The 16,010-nt window shown below is 40.8% G+C and overlaps 1 protein-coding gene across 3 annotated transcripts in view; it reads right to left on the reverse strand.

Moving 5' to 3' along the window:
- The window catches only part of slc36a1 (solute carrier family 36 member 1), a 53,125-nt gene that overhangs the window by 14,608 nt on the left and 22,507 nt on the right, over nucleotides 1-16,010 (reverse strand). For all 3 annotated transcript variants that reach the window (XM_036004777.1, XM_031317112.2, XM_031317111.2), the window contains exons 9-11: nucleotides 15,540-15,638; nucleotides 13,953-14,119; nucleotides 11,877-12,046 (exon numbers count right to left, since the gene is read on the reverse strand). In XM_036004777.1, coding sequence (XP_035860670.1) covers nucleotides 11,877-12,046; nucleotides 13,953-14,119; nucleotides 15,540-15,638 — 436 coding nt within the window. The remainder of the gene's footprint in view (nucleotides 1-11,876; nucleotides 12,047-13,952; nucleotides 14,120-15,539; nucleotides 15,639-16,010) is intronic.

The raw sequence follows: 16,010 nt of genomic DNA on the forward strand, positions 1-16,010 counted from the left end.
AAGCTTTGATGCCAACAGCACTTTTACAGAGTGTCGACCTGTATGTCCTGCTCTTGGAACAAAACTTGTTGTCCTTTCATGTGCCAAAAAGTCACTTAGGACAAACTGACTGCAGAAAGTTTGAAACTGATACAAGCTAAGTCCAAGTTTTCATCACTTAAGGAGGATGAAGAAAACTGGTTACAGTCACAGTAACACGGTCATTATGTTTGACATTCTGCTAGGGCTGCACAATTATTCACAATTTTATCAAAATCACAATATGGACTAGTGGGGGGGAAAGACAGGGGGGGTGGAAATAGGTGTCAAACCAGTCTGAATTAAGTATTGTGCTGCAGAGACGTCCCGGCCTACAAATTGAATCCTACGGACAAAAGAAAAAAAATCTTTGCTTGGTACAGATCTTCGCAAAAGTCACACTATAATAATTTCATTTTGTTATTTTAATATTTTTCAATGACAATGGTTCAAAAATGATCATTCCCTCCAATATCGTGAATCATATCGCAATCGAAATATTAGTCAAAATAATTGCAATTAGATATTGTCCTCATATCGTGCAGCCCTACATTCTGCTGCATGAAAGTTTCTGTCTATAAAGCTGTACTGCAGTCTCTAAGTAGTTACCTCCTGCTGCAAATGTGCAAACTCTCACAACATTCAAAAATCCTATCATGTCAGTAGTCTGGCTCTGCCCTCCTACGTACTTACGCAAAATTTTCATTTCCCTTCAGTACACCGTCTGGGTTTGCGGTATATTCTTGGGTTTTCTCCGGCCAAATTTTTGGCGGCCCAATCAGCGAACAGAGGGAGTGGCTGAGAACGATGACGTTGAGGCCGTGCGCTAGAGTTGTAGTTCCGTAATGGCGGCGCAGAAAGATGCGAGCGAAGTCATTCGGTCCGTTGTGGCAACGCTGCTGAATATCCAGAAGTTAAAGCCCGAGCAAGAACAATCTTTGCTGAGTTTTGTTGGTGGCCATGATGTTGTGGCCCTCCTCCCCACGGGGTTCAGGGAAAAGTTAGATTTTCCAGCTCGCTCCGTTGGTGGTGAAGGAGTTAGCTAAGGTGAACGCTAGCAATGCTAAGCTGACGTCACGACCAAACGTTAGCGATTGGTTATGGCAGATCCAGAGTGGCTCTGGGCAGATCCAATAGTTTTAAACTTCAACAGAGTACCCACCTTCAAGGAAGTTAACACTTGTCAATGGAGAGTGGCCAGACTCTCTGTACAAATGAAATGTACCAGAATCTGGTAGGACCAGGCTATCATGTCAGGATACTAAGCTTCACATAGCATGCTCATATTTCCAAACTTAGCCAGTCTGTGATGCTTTATACCAGAAGATACCAAGAGGATGAGAGAGGCAAGGATCAAGTGTTGGTGGCTTAAGTTTTCTTTCTCTGGACAGAAGACTTTCTTTCTGATGTAGGGAAATTGTGTTCGCGGTGCCTCAATTTCTTGATTACCGTGTTCAGAGAAGATTTGGCACCAGCGACCACAGTGACACCCAAATAAATGTTGTCAAATGAATAAAATATTTAGTCTCTAGCCTCTAAATTAGAGGGTTCCAGATACTTTTCAGTATAACGTCTCTGCTTTGTAATGTAGGCCGATAAAACGGGTGCGTTTTGTCGAATGCTGCCTTGCGCAACCCTCATCTAGTCACTGTGAGTGAGAAAACATAACGACAGAAACTATGAGCGGGAAAAAGTAGGCACCATAGAGAAGGCAAGAGGAGGAGTGGAAGTGAGGGAAGATAGAGTTGGAGGGCGAGGCTGACCTTCCCCGCCCAGCAGGAGGTCCATGCTAAAGACAGAAATCCTCAGGCTGACCTGGCTGGTCTTCTTTTAGCTCGGCTGGCACACTAAGTGAGCGATGGTTCGGATGTTTGTGGACAGAGGTTGTCATTTAAAGATGAGGCTACTTTAAAAACAAGACTTTCCTATTCAGAATGTGTTACGATTGGTTTCTTAGATGGGACCTTTAGAGCCGATTGTTCTTCATATGTTGAGGAGAGACTCCTGCATTCAAGCAGGGCTGGGACGATTCGTCGACATAATCGATTACATAAATGCGTCGACACAAATAATTTGCGTTGACGCGTCACGCGTAGAAATCTAAAAATAACATGGCTGCCTCCAGCAACAGCCCAAGTATGGATTCCTCGCAAGTTTAACAACATGTTGAGAAAAAGGCTTGCACACGGTCTTCTAAAGTGTGGGAGTATTGTACTCTTAATGCCAACAACAACGTGGTAGTCTGTAGACTTTGTAAAATGCATCCCTGAGTCAGGATAACTGCAGCAAAACACCGTAAGTTCTGCTCAACTTTTTGTCCCTTTCCCTCCCAAGTAGAGTTTAGATTCTCTGCCCGAGCCCGGACTTGACCCACAGGCCGGTTCGGGCCGATATGTCCCACCACTATCCGGGCCCTTCATCAATTATTTGTGTTTTTTTAATCATTACTTTTTAATAGGGCTGTCAAAATAACGCGTTAATTTCGATTAATTAATCTGAGAAAAAATAATGCGTTAAAAAAAATAACGCAGATTAATCCATTCCATATTGACGTTTGACCCGGAGCCGTTCTAGCCACCATTGGACTGTAAAATGAAGGAGGAAGACGAGAATGTGCTGCCTGGATCAATTGGAACATTTACTTGTAAAAATCTTCTTCCTGCCAACCCTGGCTACCGAAATCTGGAGCCACTGATATGTCTGCTCTTCTCTCTGATGCTCTGAAGACGATACAGGAAACACAAACACCGCTGCATGTGACGCTAGTTAACACTACACTCGACAGCAGCTAACGTTAGCCTACCGCTAGCTAGTAGCTGGATTAAAAACGGTTAAAATGCTGACAGCTAACGCTAAACGGTGTAAAGTTTGACTGTGTTTTACTGTAGAGGATTCAACACCGGTATGGTACAATCTGTAGCTGCCGTTGGAGAAACAACACAGACGGTGCGTTCAATGAAACTGGTAAACTACAGACTCGTGGTGCATTTGAAGTTATAGTAAATGTCCTTTTCCCACCTGGTGGTTGTTTTTGTCGTTCAACAGCAATTTACTAGTGAAATAAGTTATTGTTATTGTTATACATTATTATTATATCATTTCATTTTGACCATATGGCCTTAGCAATAAACAAGCCGTTCTTTAATGTCACCAACTGTTGTTTAGTACCCTTTGTTTTCTTTTCTTTTTTTACTTTCTTAAAAAGTATCGGTTCAGGCACCGTTAATTATGTATGCGATTAATTTCGATGAATTAATCACAGAGTATGTAATTAATTAGATTACATTTTTTAATCGATTGACAGCCCTACTTTTTAAGCCTAATTGGGTGGGGAGAAAGCTATGCCTCTCCAGCTTCTCCCGTAGCTCTGGGTATATGTCCTGCAGTGCACTTGAATTGAGTGTGAGGTAAACTGTGCTAAAATCGTGTCTCCCCCATCTGTAGCACTCAGTCATCGATAATTGCGCAACCAGGCCAGATTGTTTCAGATATCTCACGAGTCCTTTATGACATCAGTTATAACGGCCCACGTATTAAAAAATTGTCGGGTTTAAATCGGGCTCGGGCTCATAATTCCAGTTAATGTGTCGGGCCGGCCGGGCTCGGACACAACGTGCACTGTAGACGTGTGCGATTATCAACATAGTGACACAGAATGTGTTCCCAGTAGTAGCCCAACGGTATGTTAGTCGGTTGATTCGTTTTAATGCCCCGCTATGACTTAACATTAAGCATCATCAAACGCTGTCAGTCGGCAGTGTTATTTTTTTGGTTTACCATCATCCATGGTTCATACGCATTTTAACCAATACTTTTCCATGACTTTTTGGCAAATTTCCATGACTATGTATTCCTGAAAATGTCAGTCAACATTATACAATAAGAATAAAAATGTGTTAAAGTTTACCCTCAGAGGTTTAACAATAAAATGAATGACAATTTATGTGGTTCATAGTTATTTCTGTTTTGTCTTTTTGTGCAGCACTTTGGAAACCTTGTGTTTGTTAAAATCGTGCTATATAAATAAAGTGGATTGGATTGGATTCGTAATAACGTGCCCCGAATAGAACGGTGAGGTTAAGATGATGTGAAATACTTTATTAATCACATATTATTATGCTGTGTAAAAAAAAAAATTCCATGACTTTTCCAAAACTTTCTGGGTCTTTTTATGTTTCCAAAACCTTTCCAGGCCTGGAATTTGCATTTTTTAAATTCCATAACTTTTCCAGGTTTTTTCAAAACGTATGAACCGTGATCATAACGAGTGACCCAATCGATTACAGACTGTTATATTAGACACTCTGCAACTTGCCTAATGTTGGATTTATTTGATACATCTGATTTCATATGTTGCTAAAACTGCACTTTTTTACTGTAAGATTAAAAGGAAGAAGAGCTTGGATGTTAAACAAGAACTTATTCATTATTTGATATACTACTGTTAAAAAAAGCAAATACAGGCTACTCTTTTTGCACTTACTTTACTTTAAGTTTTTATTTTTGTATTCCTACTTAAAGTGACTTTGTTTTGTTGTTGGATTGATAGCTTACATCTGGCTTCAGGTTGCACTACAAATTCATTTTACTTGAACAGTGCAGTGTTAAACAATTTTAATAAACAGAGACTTGAACCTTATTGAAATTTGTTTTGTGTAAATTGTTAATAATTGAGCAATGGGAAAATAATCGCTAATTGAAAAATTGTTAGATTAATCGAAAAATTGTTAGATTAATCGAAAAATTAATAGTTAGATAAGTCAACTAATCGAAAAAATAATCGCTAGATGAATCGTTTAAAAGATAATCGTTTGGTACAGCCCTACATTCAAGAATATTTTACCTTATAGTTGGTGCTGAGATAATGACGAAGGCTGAAGAAAAGGCCTGTATTGTCTCAATGTTTACACCACAGCAGTATTGAGTCAGTGTTCAACCCCTGTGGTGAACCAGACATTAATACCCTTTTTGCCACCACAATTAGTGTGTATATGAAGGTTTTTTTTAAATCCGGCTTTACGCGCTAAAAATAGCCGATGCCAGTAGACAAGTCTGTCCGTTTTATTGTTCCTGGTGTGTCATGTTCAAAGTCATGAACATGCCGGAAAATAGTTATTAACTTTTGCTGCTACATCCTTCCGATACAGTGCACAAGACTGTAAACTCTGCTGTACATTCGCTTGATATCTCCGCAAATAAACTTGAACTCCCCCCCACTCAGACCGATCGCTCTGCATTCACCGCCACTCTCTCTACCACAAACTCCCCAGACACTGCCCCCCACACACACACACACACACACACACACACACACACCCTTTAATGACTTATAATGTGTGCAATAATATGAGTTGAGGTGCTAATATATGTGCTGCGTTTTAACATGAATATCACCTCAACAACTGAGGTGACTATTAGGGAACTTTACTAAGGTGTGAGTGTGCGTTTTATTCTACTTGTGAGGACCTCATTATCAGCTACTGGCTCTGCTATTCTCCAAAAGAGATACCGGTACACTAGTCTTACAACACAGGGTTAGTAAACAGTAGAAAGCAGCATGGAGACCAGTGAAAATGTGTCGGTGGTTACTTTTTTTATACAGTATCTGTTACTTATTCAGTCTCTTTCAAACTCTGTGCACGGTGATGTGTGCACACACATCATGTTTCTAAAAAGAATGTAAAAAATGTCATCTGCAACATGCACTCCCAGTGGCACTTTGTACCTTTGGTCCTTTGTGCCACAATGCTTCAGGATAATGTACAGAAGAAAAAAGGAGAGGAGGAGGCTCACGTGACATCCTTATGTCCTCTCTTGTTCCCATCAACAACTCAACACACGCTAGCTGTTCAGCCCAGGCCTGTGGCAAAGTGACTCAGACAAAGAAAGCACTTTCAAAGCAAAAAATAAATAAACAGTGCAGCCGCTATAGTTGCGGTACAAGTGTGTGTGTGTGTGTGTGTGTGTGTGTGTGTGTGTGTGTGTGTGTGTGTGGGGAAAGAAGGCTTGCTATTCAGCAAGTACGGGTGAATATGAGTTGTGTATATAAGGCTCCATTAAAAGGGGATATTATGGAAAGCAAGAATAGTCTAGGATTGGGTTGGATTTCCCATTAGTGATGGTATTATGTGGAGGTTTAAAATGATCCTGATGGCATTAGTTTTTTGTTTGTTTTTATATTGGCGTGAATTGCTTTCTGCGGAATTGTCTTTTCTGATGCAGTTGTCAAAGCCAGATGTGTTCAAATGTCACACATATGGGTTTTAACGATAAATCAAATGACTCTGTAATGTGACAGTGTTACTAGAACACTAGTTATGCATTGCCAGACCCTCCTCCACAGCGCCGCAAAGGAGGGTCTGGCTAGTCCACACAACATTCTGGGATGGGAGAAAAACGTGCTCTGGTTTATTGGCATTCCTTTAAACCAATCACAATTGTCATGGGTGGCGCTAAGTGCCGAGCAGAGTCACGGTGCCTCTCCAAAATAGCCTCAGGAAGGAACTTGTTTTGGTGGGACGTGTACGTTGAAAAGTTGTTTGTCGTGCAACAGAAAACTCAGATTGGACAGATAGTCTAGCTAGCTGTCTGGATTTACCCTGCAGAGATCTGAGGAGCAGTTAGTCATCATAAATCCACTGGAGTTTAAAATTCCAACACAAATAAAAAACAGAAAGTAACAGACATCTGGCTGAAAAGAGTGAAATCTGGCGAAATTTCCAACGGCAACGGAGGAATCCCGGAAGTGGAACGTCGTGGATATAGACTACTAGAACCCCAACACCTCAGGCATCGTTTTGGTTAGCTGGTTCATCTGGATATGTTATTCCAGCTTTGGGTAAAGGAGTTTAAATATTTAATATGTTGTATTCCTCTGTTAAAAGAATAGTTTTCCTTATCTGTACCGGGGATTAAGGATTGAGGGTGTTGTATGCTGTACAGATTGTTAAACCCTGTGAGGCAAATGTGATTTGGGGTTATGGATGTAAAGCGCTTTCAGCTGCACTCTGTGTATGAAAGGCGCTATACAAATAAAGCTTATTATTATTATTATTATATAAATAAAATCAACTTACTGTAAGTTGAAGTTGTATTTTTCTCATTGGCAGCCCAAACCATGTATGTACTGGGGTTGCATTTAACTGCTAGCAATAAGTCAACTCCTTATTGACCTACAGGTTAGGAGGTGTTAGATATGAAAACAGAACCATACGGAGTGTGAACATTGGACTTACATTACATTATGAATGCTAATGTCGCTCCATGTCTGATGGATGTGTAAACAGGTACCTGCTTGCTAACATGTTAGTCCTATCAACTTTATGAAGTGATAATATTATAAATTATAATTATTATTATAATTCAGCTTGTTTTGGGGGTCTGCCCTGAGGTGGCCAAATAACAGATTCATCCAGATTTAAAGACTGAGTGACATTTGGCAAGTGCATGCTATCATGCTATCAATCACAACACGATAGACTGATATAGTTTAACAAGGCTTGTTCCTGTGAGACTGTTTTAGAAATCTACCATCTGCCACTCTTGGTCAAGAATCACTTTGTGCAGCTTTACCAGATGGTTCAGCATTAAGGTTTTCTTCTGAGTGCCCATTTTATCGCCTGATCAAACAATAATCCAAGTACTATGCCTTTGGGCAATTCTTCTCAAACCCTGTAACATAAAGGTATCATGGCACATACAACTGCAAGAAAGGTGACGCCATGTAGCATTCCTAGAGCTGCCACTCAGAGACTCTCTGATGCAAAACAAGAGTAACAGCAAAATTAAGCTCCTCCACTCCTCAGCCTGTCTCTGGTAAATTAGAATAGAGTGATCCCTTCAAAAGAAATCTCTGCATTGAAATGTCCTGACTTTTGAAGCAGGAGCTTGAAAGCTTCAAAGCACAGCTCAGCAGAGAGAGAGAGTTTGCCCAGGGCCGTCCTCTCTTTTAACTCTTATCGGACCGTTTGGCATCAAACTGAAACCAATGACGGTGAAAGATGAGGCTGTGTTGTTGTAGCAACTGGTAAACACAGAGTAACATCAGCGTTCATTTGACAGTTCTACCACTTGAAAGCGCTTCTAAGTTAAATCAAGAGAACAGAATACATTTGGGACGCATTTTGGATCTCACATTGAGCGAAGACATTTGCAAAATGTTAAACAACACACCAAGAAAACTAATATGTTCTAAGTCACGCTGAAGATTTTCTTCTCTATTGGGAAGGCAACTTTTAAGATGAAATAACCTTCAGGCTTAACTACTCTTGTAAACACTCACAGAAGTCTCTCTGGTTATGGCTATGTGATTCTGTTTTTGAATTTTAATGTGTTTTTCATCACTGCAACATTTAGAAGAAGAGTGATGCTCTTGCTCTGTGTAAGGCTGCTTGTTTCTTTGTACGCTGTCAGCCTCTCTTTCGCTGCAAACTCAGATAAGCAGACTCACATTACTAAAATACAGCAGCAGGAGTGGAATGAAGACAAAAGCTTCTCCCTCCGGACAGCCAAGAACTAACATCTGCTTCCGATTCGAAGACTGAGACTCTAAGAGGCATTCTCTTCATGATTTGCTACACGTGTGCAGACGACGATGCACTGCTTCATTCTCATCTTGTATTCCGATTCAAAAACCAATCTCCTACTCGCAGATGTGCATGTAGGAGTAACACTCCTCCAGCCCCCTGTTCCTCGACTCCTTCATTCAAGCATGCATAAGTGGGATCCCGTTGGAAGCAAGTCTTTTCTTGTTGCTGCATCTACTCCACATTCACAACACACACTCTGCTCAGCGCCAACCCGAACCAGTGAGCTGCTTTGCAGATGACCCACGGACATGAAGTGGCTCATGTATGCATTTATTTCCTTCTTATTAGCTTATCAACATGCATGTGCAGACACCGGTACAGCATGTATCTGCATAATTCTCTACGGCCTCCAATCACAGCCAACCAAGGGAATGAAGATCCCAAGGCTAATAAGCGTTGTGATTTCCATAATTAAATAAGTCTGACGTAACTTGAGGTTTCATTCCATGTGAAGTGCAGTGAGGAGGGAATCACATTTCTTGTTATATACTGTAACTGTTGATCAAAGTATGTATTGGATTACACCAGCTGCACAGCCACGAAGCTGTGATTAGCATCACTCACAGCATCACACCTCTGTAATTCAGTTAAATAAACTGCAAAAGATAAACTGTATAACTGCCGATGCTCGGTTTCTCTAACATACTGCATCTTCCCTGTTCCCTATATACAAGCATACATAATATAAAGACCTTAAGCACTCCCTGGTGCTGAGAAGACCAGCAGCTATATCAAACTCAACTTGAGATTACCACATTTATCTGATATATTATAAAACTTTTTTTTACCTCCTTACATATTGATGTGATTTACTATTCGGTCTTAACATCCATCATTTAATGGAGGTTTTTATGTGAAGCACTTAGCAACGCCAAGTATATTGCAATATACCCATGAGGCTACGTAGGACCCATACACAAGTCAGAGGATGTAAAATTAGACGGGTGTAAAAATAGACTCAATTGAAGACGAAAGAATACCTAAAACTATGGACAGAGCTTCCATCCTCTGCATTCCTTGTAGACTAGCAGTTGGTTTCAGTATAAAAAAAAACTCAATAACTTCTTCTCTTTCTTTCAACAATAGCAACAATAGAACGAGGCCCTGGTTATTAATATGTCAGTTCGCCGTTTACAATCCATCTATTTGTACCATCAAACACATTTTACCACTAAATCCAGACTCATTGTTAGAATGAATTGAGCAACTGGTTTTAACCATGTTGAGCAGGCTGACTGGATGACCTAAACCATTTAGTAGCTGCTTTCATTAGAAGCACCTTGTAATAGCATCCATCCATTTATCCTGTGCAACTTTTCCAGGACTGGGTCAAAAGTAGCCCAAATGTCTTTCTCCACTTCCATGTTTTGATGCTTTTCCATTCACAGTTGGAATCTTGTGTTTTCCTTCACATATAAATTATAAAAGCCGTTTTCACAAAAAATTGGTGTGTAAAAATGTATCAAAATGCAAGAAATTAATGCTCAAAATTTCCTGGGGGACGACCCCCCAGACCCACTGCTTAATATGTGTCCCTCAAAAGGCCCATTCTGAAACAGGAAAAAGCCTGCCTAATGATCTTTAAAAAGGGTGAAAGTCTGCCTCAGCACCTCCACTGAATCACAGCGATCTGACCGGAGAGGCAGGAGACGATAACAGAGTTAAAGCATCTGCAGTCATGGCTGAATGGGAATCAATAGCAATGGGAGGACTATTGCTGCTGTAAAAGAGCCTGGCAGAGCTATAACAGGGAACTGTTTGCTGCTGCCTAAAACTGGGGGAGGAAGGAGAACGGATGGGGGAATGTGAGTGTGTCTGTGAGTGTGTGTTAACAGGACACGTGTTTGTGAAGTTACTGGGTTTCATTACCATTCATGTGAGACCTAGTACACAAACACGCTCCTCAAGCTACACAGGCTCAACTGTTAAAAGACTACACCTTTAAAATTAATATTTGTATATGAATAACTCAACCCTTGACGAAAACTTTGTTCTTCTCTCATGCCTCCATGGTGAACGAAGTACGTATGCTACTCACACCGAGCAATGGAAGTGTACGATTTTAGCGAGAAATACACGTTGGAAAGTTCCGAGCATGACGACTGGATAAATGAGACCTGAAATATACTGCGCGAGTTGTGTGCGAGTTCGATATAGTTTTCCTGTTGTTAAGCGCAGCCGGTATTTACTTCAATTATGTGGAGGATTTACTCAGTTTTCTCCGTCAGCTTATCATTTTGTGACTTAAAAAAAAAAAATACCTTCATTTGTTGGCTGGGACCCGTTTTAAAGCGCCAGCTGGCATGCTGACTGACACTGCTCAATTTATTTAGTGAATGAACCCAATAAAAAATACAATAAAAGAAACTAGGCGCACTGCAGAAGTAATTTCAAAAGCTTTACAGCAGCCAAGAAGGAAGCACAAAACAGACAGCAATCTCTTGTTTCTGCTCAGGACTGAAATAAAGGCGGTATGGGACTGCATTGGAATATAAAAGAGAAAAAAGATGGAAATCAGTATGCTGGTTTGAAGCCGGGGGACCAGGGAACGCTGCCTATCACGCAAGGCTGATCGCAGCGCATCCTGCATTCATGAACAGTAACTAAACTGAGGGTAACTTTCACTTCGAGGAATGTTAAGTTAAGAAGGAAGTTAGGGTGCAGCAAGAAGGTCTTTGCTTCCTCCGTTTGTTCGTTTATGCATCAATTTATTGTACGATAGTTCATTATTTAGTTTTGGGAGGATGCTGTCCATAATACACTCCATCCTGGACAACTCCTCCCACCCACTCCACAATACACCGGTCAGTCTGAGGAGCACCTTCAGCAACAGACTCAGACACCCACGATGCACCACAGGAGGTCGTTCCTGCCTGTGGCCATCAAACTATATAACTCGGCTGACCCCAGATTGGGATTGGCAACCACTAGTCTAGTAGCTACAACAGCTTTACCACTTTTATGTTGGAATTTAGGCATGATTTCTATCTCCTGCTTTCGTGCTATCAGTGCAACTTCAAGCTCATCATCAGGATATAGTTCTGAATTGGTCAAAGAAAGATCCCTTTTACACTTGAAATGAATAAAGATTACTGAATAATTAAATGTGAAGTACAAATGTAGCATTTCTGCAAAGTCATTATTTCATCTTATACTGAATCCAATGTAGTGTTTACACTACCGCCTTCCATCCACAGTAGGGTGAATCATTGTGATTCACTCTACTGCGAATGGAAGGCTGCATTATTTCATTGACCGGTTGTTACTTACACGTGAAGATGACCAGGACGGCGCGGAGCAGTAGGTCGACGGCTTTCTCCCACCTCTGTGACACGCGAGCCAGTACTGGTGGTATGAGAATCTCTGCTGGCACGTAGAACTGGAGGGCGAAGGTGATGAAAATACCAAAAGAGTACAGCAGCTTCACCGCCTGGTACATCCTGGAAACAGGGATGGAGAGAGAGTCATTTGACAGAGAAAGAAAGAAAGAGTCACAGAAATGTGACCTAAACAGACTAAATGGAAAGTGTTGTGTGGCACAGTTACAGCCATGAAATACATGTTGGTAGTGCACTGAAATGCAGCTAATCAAAAACCTCTCATAAAAAACTGAACAAGCATCAACACAAGGCCTCATATTGCATGAATAAGATGCATCAAAAAACCTACTACAAGATGAAGTCAATTAGTAGTTCTTGTAAAAACAAACAGCAGCCTAACAATCTTCTTCTGCACACTTTAGAGAAAAAGAAGCTGGTAATTAAATCCTTGGAGTTTTCAATCTCATTGAAAAGCAAATCTATTTCACTAATTAGCAGCGTCGGTCCAATAACAGGAGGCATTTCAAAAGACGTCTATCACCAATCGCAGTGGCGATAGTAACAAGATAATGAGAAAACAAATCCAATCGGAGTATTTGGTTTTGGTTTTTGTAACTAATGTTATCCCTAAAGAAGTGAGCTCACAGAAGGAATAAAATGAGTACACATCATGCCTGAGCTTTTAACTCAGAGGGAGGAAGACGAATGGTGCCAATAAAGGCCCTCTTTGAACCAGACCTGAAGAGAGATTTGTCAGAAACTTAGTTTGCTCTGTGAAAGATTACTTTTCTGACCTATTTTATTTGCAATGTCTGGAAAGGAATGATTAGCCCCCCTGTCTGTATGTGCTGAGATCTGCCGGGAGCACACTACCAACTGACAGAGGATAATAATCCGAGGTGTTTGTACAGCAATTATACTATGATCTACTAGTCTCAATATTGATAACACCTTGTCTCAGTTCATGGAATGTGTTATATTTAATGTTTTTTTTTTTACATTTATGAAAGCAGCAAAGCCAAAATCAGTCCCTCTAGGAAAACGTGATTATGTGATCTCATAATTCAATGCATAATCAGCTAAAGTCCGCATATTTATGCGGGGGCCTCTTTTTTTTCAAATACGGCGCACTTTCGCCGCATAAATTGCCAATTTCCGCGCAAAATATGCGGGGCTTGCATGATTTCATAATCCCCGCATTTTCGTTGCAAAAAAGTAACATATATCTTAGCAGGAAGTTGAAAAATGTTGCATTTACTTCACACAAGAGCAGCCATTTTCCCCTGTTGCCATGGGAACGTTATGAAGTGACGTAATTACGCGACGTGAACATCATCGAAAAGCTGCAAACGCCGTGACGAAGCCATGATGAAACCGCAATTTTTGCAAGTTCCCGCAATTTCATCGGATAAAATTGCATAAATATCCCGCATATTCCATCGCATTTTTTAAGAAAACGTGCCGCATAATCAAGGATTTTTGCCCGCAACAATCACAAAAAACTCCGCATTTTTCTGGAAGGACTGCAAAATGCTGAGAACTGAGGAGTTAGCGTGGGTAGTGACAGCCACCAAAACATAATTGCAAAAGGATTCTCCAGTGTTTTCTCAGTTAGCCTTTTAAAATGATATCAGATTAGTAAACAGAATGTGCCTTTGGAACATTGGATGAATGGTTGCTGATAATGGGCAATGTAGATATTGCATTAAAGATCAGCCACTTCTGTCTACAACAGTCAAGAACCCTTTTGCAATTATGTAAGCACATAATGTAATCTGAAAACTGCTGCCCTGACTACAAAAAACAATGCAACTGATCTCAGCTGGTATTCTGTCTGTAATGGAGTGCAATGGAAATATCTAAGTGACCCCAAACTTTTGACCGGTAGTGTATGAGACGAGAAAGAATAAAGTTTGTTGTTGTAAATATGAAGCAGGTGCATTTTTTAACTATATCTGTACCTTTTTTTTTTTAAATTTAAGATTGCCATCTATTTGTAATCCAGGGAGTGCTGATGCTATCTTACCAGCAGTTTGGCAGGTTGAGTGTGATGCTCCCTCCTATGTGCTCTCCAAAGCACATATATCCTATGGTACCAAGGCTGATGTAAAGGAAGGTGACGATGCCCATCCCCAAATACAGAACCGGGATGAAACTCTGGGGCCTCTGCATCTTGTTCTCCAGGGGAAGAACCTGCCGACCCGAAGAGACAAAGACACAACCAGACCGTCAGTAGGACAACAGACCAAAATACATGTAGGATTCATGGGTCATCCTGTCCTTTAACATTCAAACAATGTTAGAGGTAGCAGTCCAAACACTTAAAAAAAAAAAAAATCTTCATGATCCTGAGTTTGTCATTTTTTAAATGTCACTTTATCTCATGCTGTAATGTCTCTTAGTTTGTTTATGTAAGTTATAATGAAAGCTAAAATGGTGTTGACATTTCAGAAAAAGGGCATGCAATATATTGAACACAGTAATGTTCTCTCAGCGGTCTGGATGCTGTTAATTGAATACCAATGAAGAATTCTCTTCTGCAGAACTATCTGAGCAGTGCACGTCAAAGCACTAAAAAAACAAGAAAAAAAAAAAAAAAAAAAAAAAATCAGTTCTGTTGATACGGTGCCCTCATTATTGTTCACCAGTATTGTTGAGCAGTTCAGAAACACTTTACATAGAGTAACATAAGCTTCTCTTCCATTTTTCCAAATCATACCTGGACAAAACAAGCTGATAAATGTCCAACAACTGCTGGCTATAAACCAGCTCGCTACCAATTGAAACAAAAGCAACGGCCGGCATCCATCCATCCATCCATCCATCCATCCATCCACCCATCCATCCATCCATCCATCCATCCATCGTTATCCGCTTATCCGTGGTCTGGTCACGGGGGGGGGGAGCAACAGCACCAGCACGAGATTCCAAACATCCCTTTGCCAAGCCACATTAGCCAGCTCTGACTGGGGGATCCCGAGGCATTTCCAGGCCAGGGTGGAGATATAATCCCTCCACCTAGTCTTGGGTCTTCCCCGAAGCCTTCTCCCAGCAAAAGCAACATGTATGCTTCAAAATGTAATTCGTGTGAGGATTGAGAACGGTGGTGCATGCTAATGGCATTGGGCCGCACATGATTATACCAAACGTGTTTTTTTTGTATCCTTGTAACTGTCAGGGGTCATGCAAAAATCTTTCCTGCAACAAAATGTCAACATAGCTTAATAATGCCTAAACAACATGACGGATGACAAGGCTGCTTCGGATGTTCATTAAGCATTAGATGTTCCGCTCCAGCTTAAAGAAACCGTGAGACATCATGTTAAATCATGTTTAGGCTGCTCAGCAAGATGACCCCTAACTCACAACAAATACGCCAACTCTGCCCACCTCATTTGCATATTGAAATCCTAATGTGGACCGCATGGAGATAACGAACGCTTATAATACCAGGTGTGAATGTAAAAAAAACCCTGATCAGATGCCATAATCCAGATAATGCATCCAGATACACATTCCATGTTAATTACAGATGTAAATGGACTTTAACTGTTCAGAGGTTAATGTGTTTGTCCCTTGCTTTATCTTTAGTAAACATCAGTCCGTCACGTACCACTCCGATCCCTTCGAAGGCAAAGATGGCCGTCCCAAAGAAGAGAGGGTAGTCTTTAGCCCTGCCCACGTATGGCAGATTGATGGGGTATGTGATGTTCTGCAGGACAGAAAGAGAGAGAAAAAAACAAACATGAACATTAACTCTACATTCTCATCCCAGACGGTCTGATTAGTTATTTCTGAATACCAGACTACTGTTCCCACATCTGATCATATCATATTTGCAGTCCATTTGGATCATTTGTAATCAAATTGATTAACAACGCCTTGTGCCAAGAGGACACGACTCCTTGGTGCCGTTGGACTTGTTTATTGGCCAAAGCTTGCAAATTACATTAGCTTGTGATAAAATAATTGAATGTGATTAGGGTCTTTGATAAGTAGCTGTGAAATAAGCAGGATATTATAACAAGGGAACTGTCATTACTGCAAAATACATCCATGTGGGAGAATAAGAGGAAATGTAATG

Source organism: Sander lucioperca, chromosome 1 (genome assembly GCF_008315115.2).
Source record: "Sander lucioperca isolate FBNREF2018 chromosome 1, SLUC_FBN_1.2, whole genome shotgun sequence".
NCBI classification, from domain to species: domain Eukaryota; kingdom Metazoa; phylum Chordata; class Actinopteri; order Perciformes; family Percidae; genus Sander; species Sander lucioperca.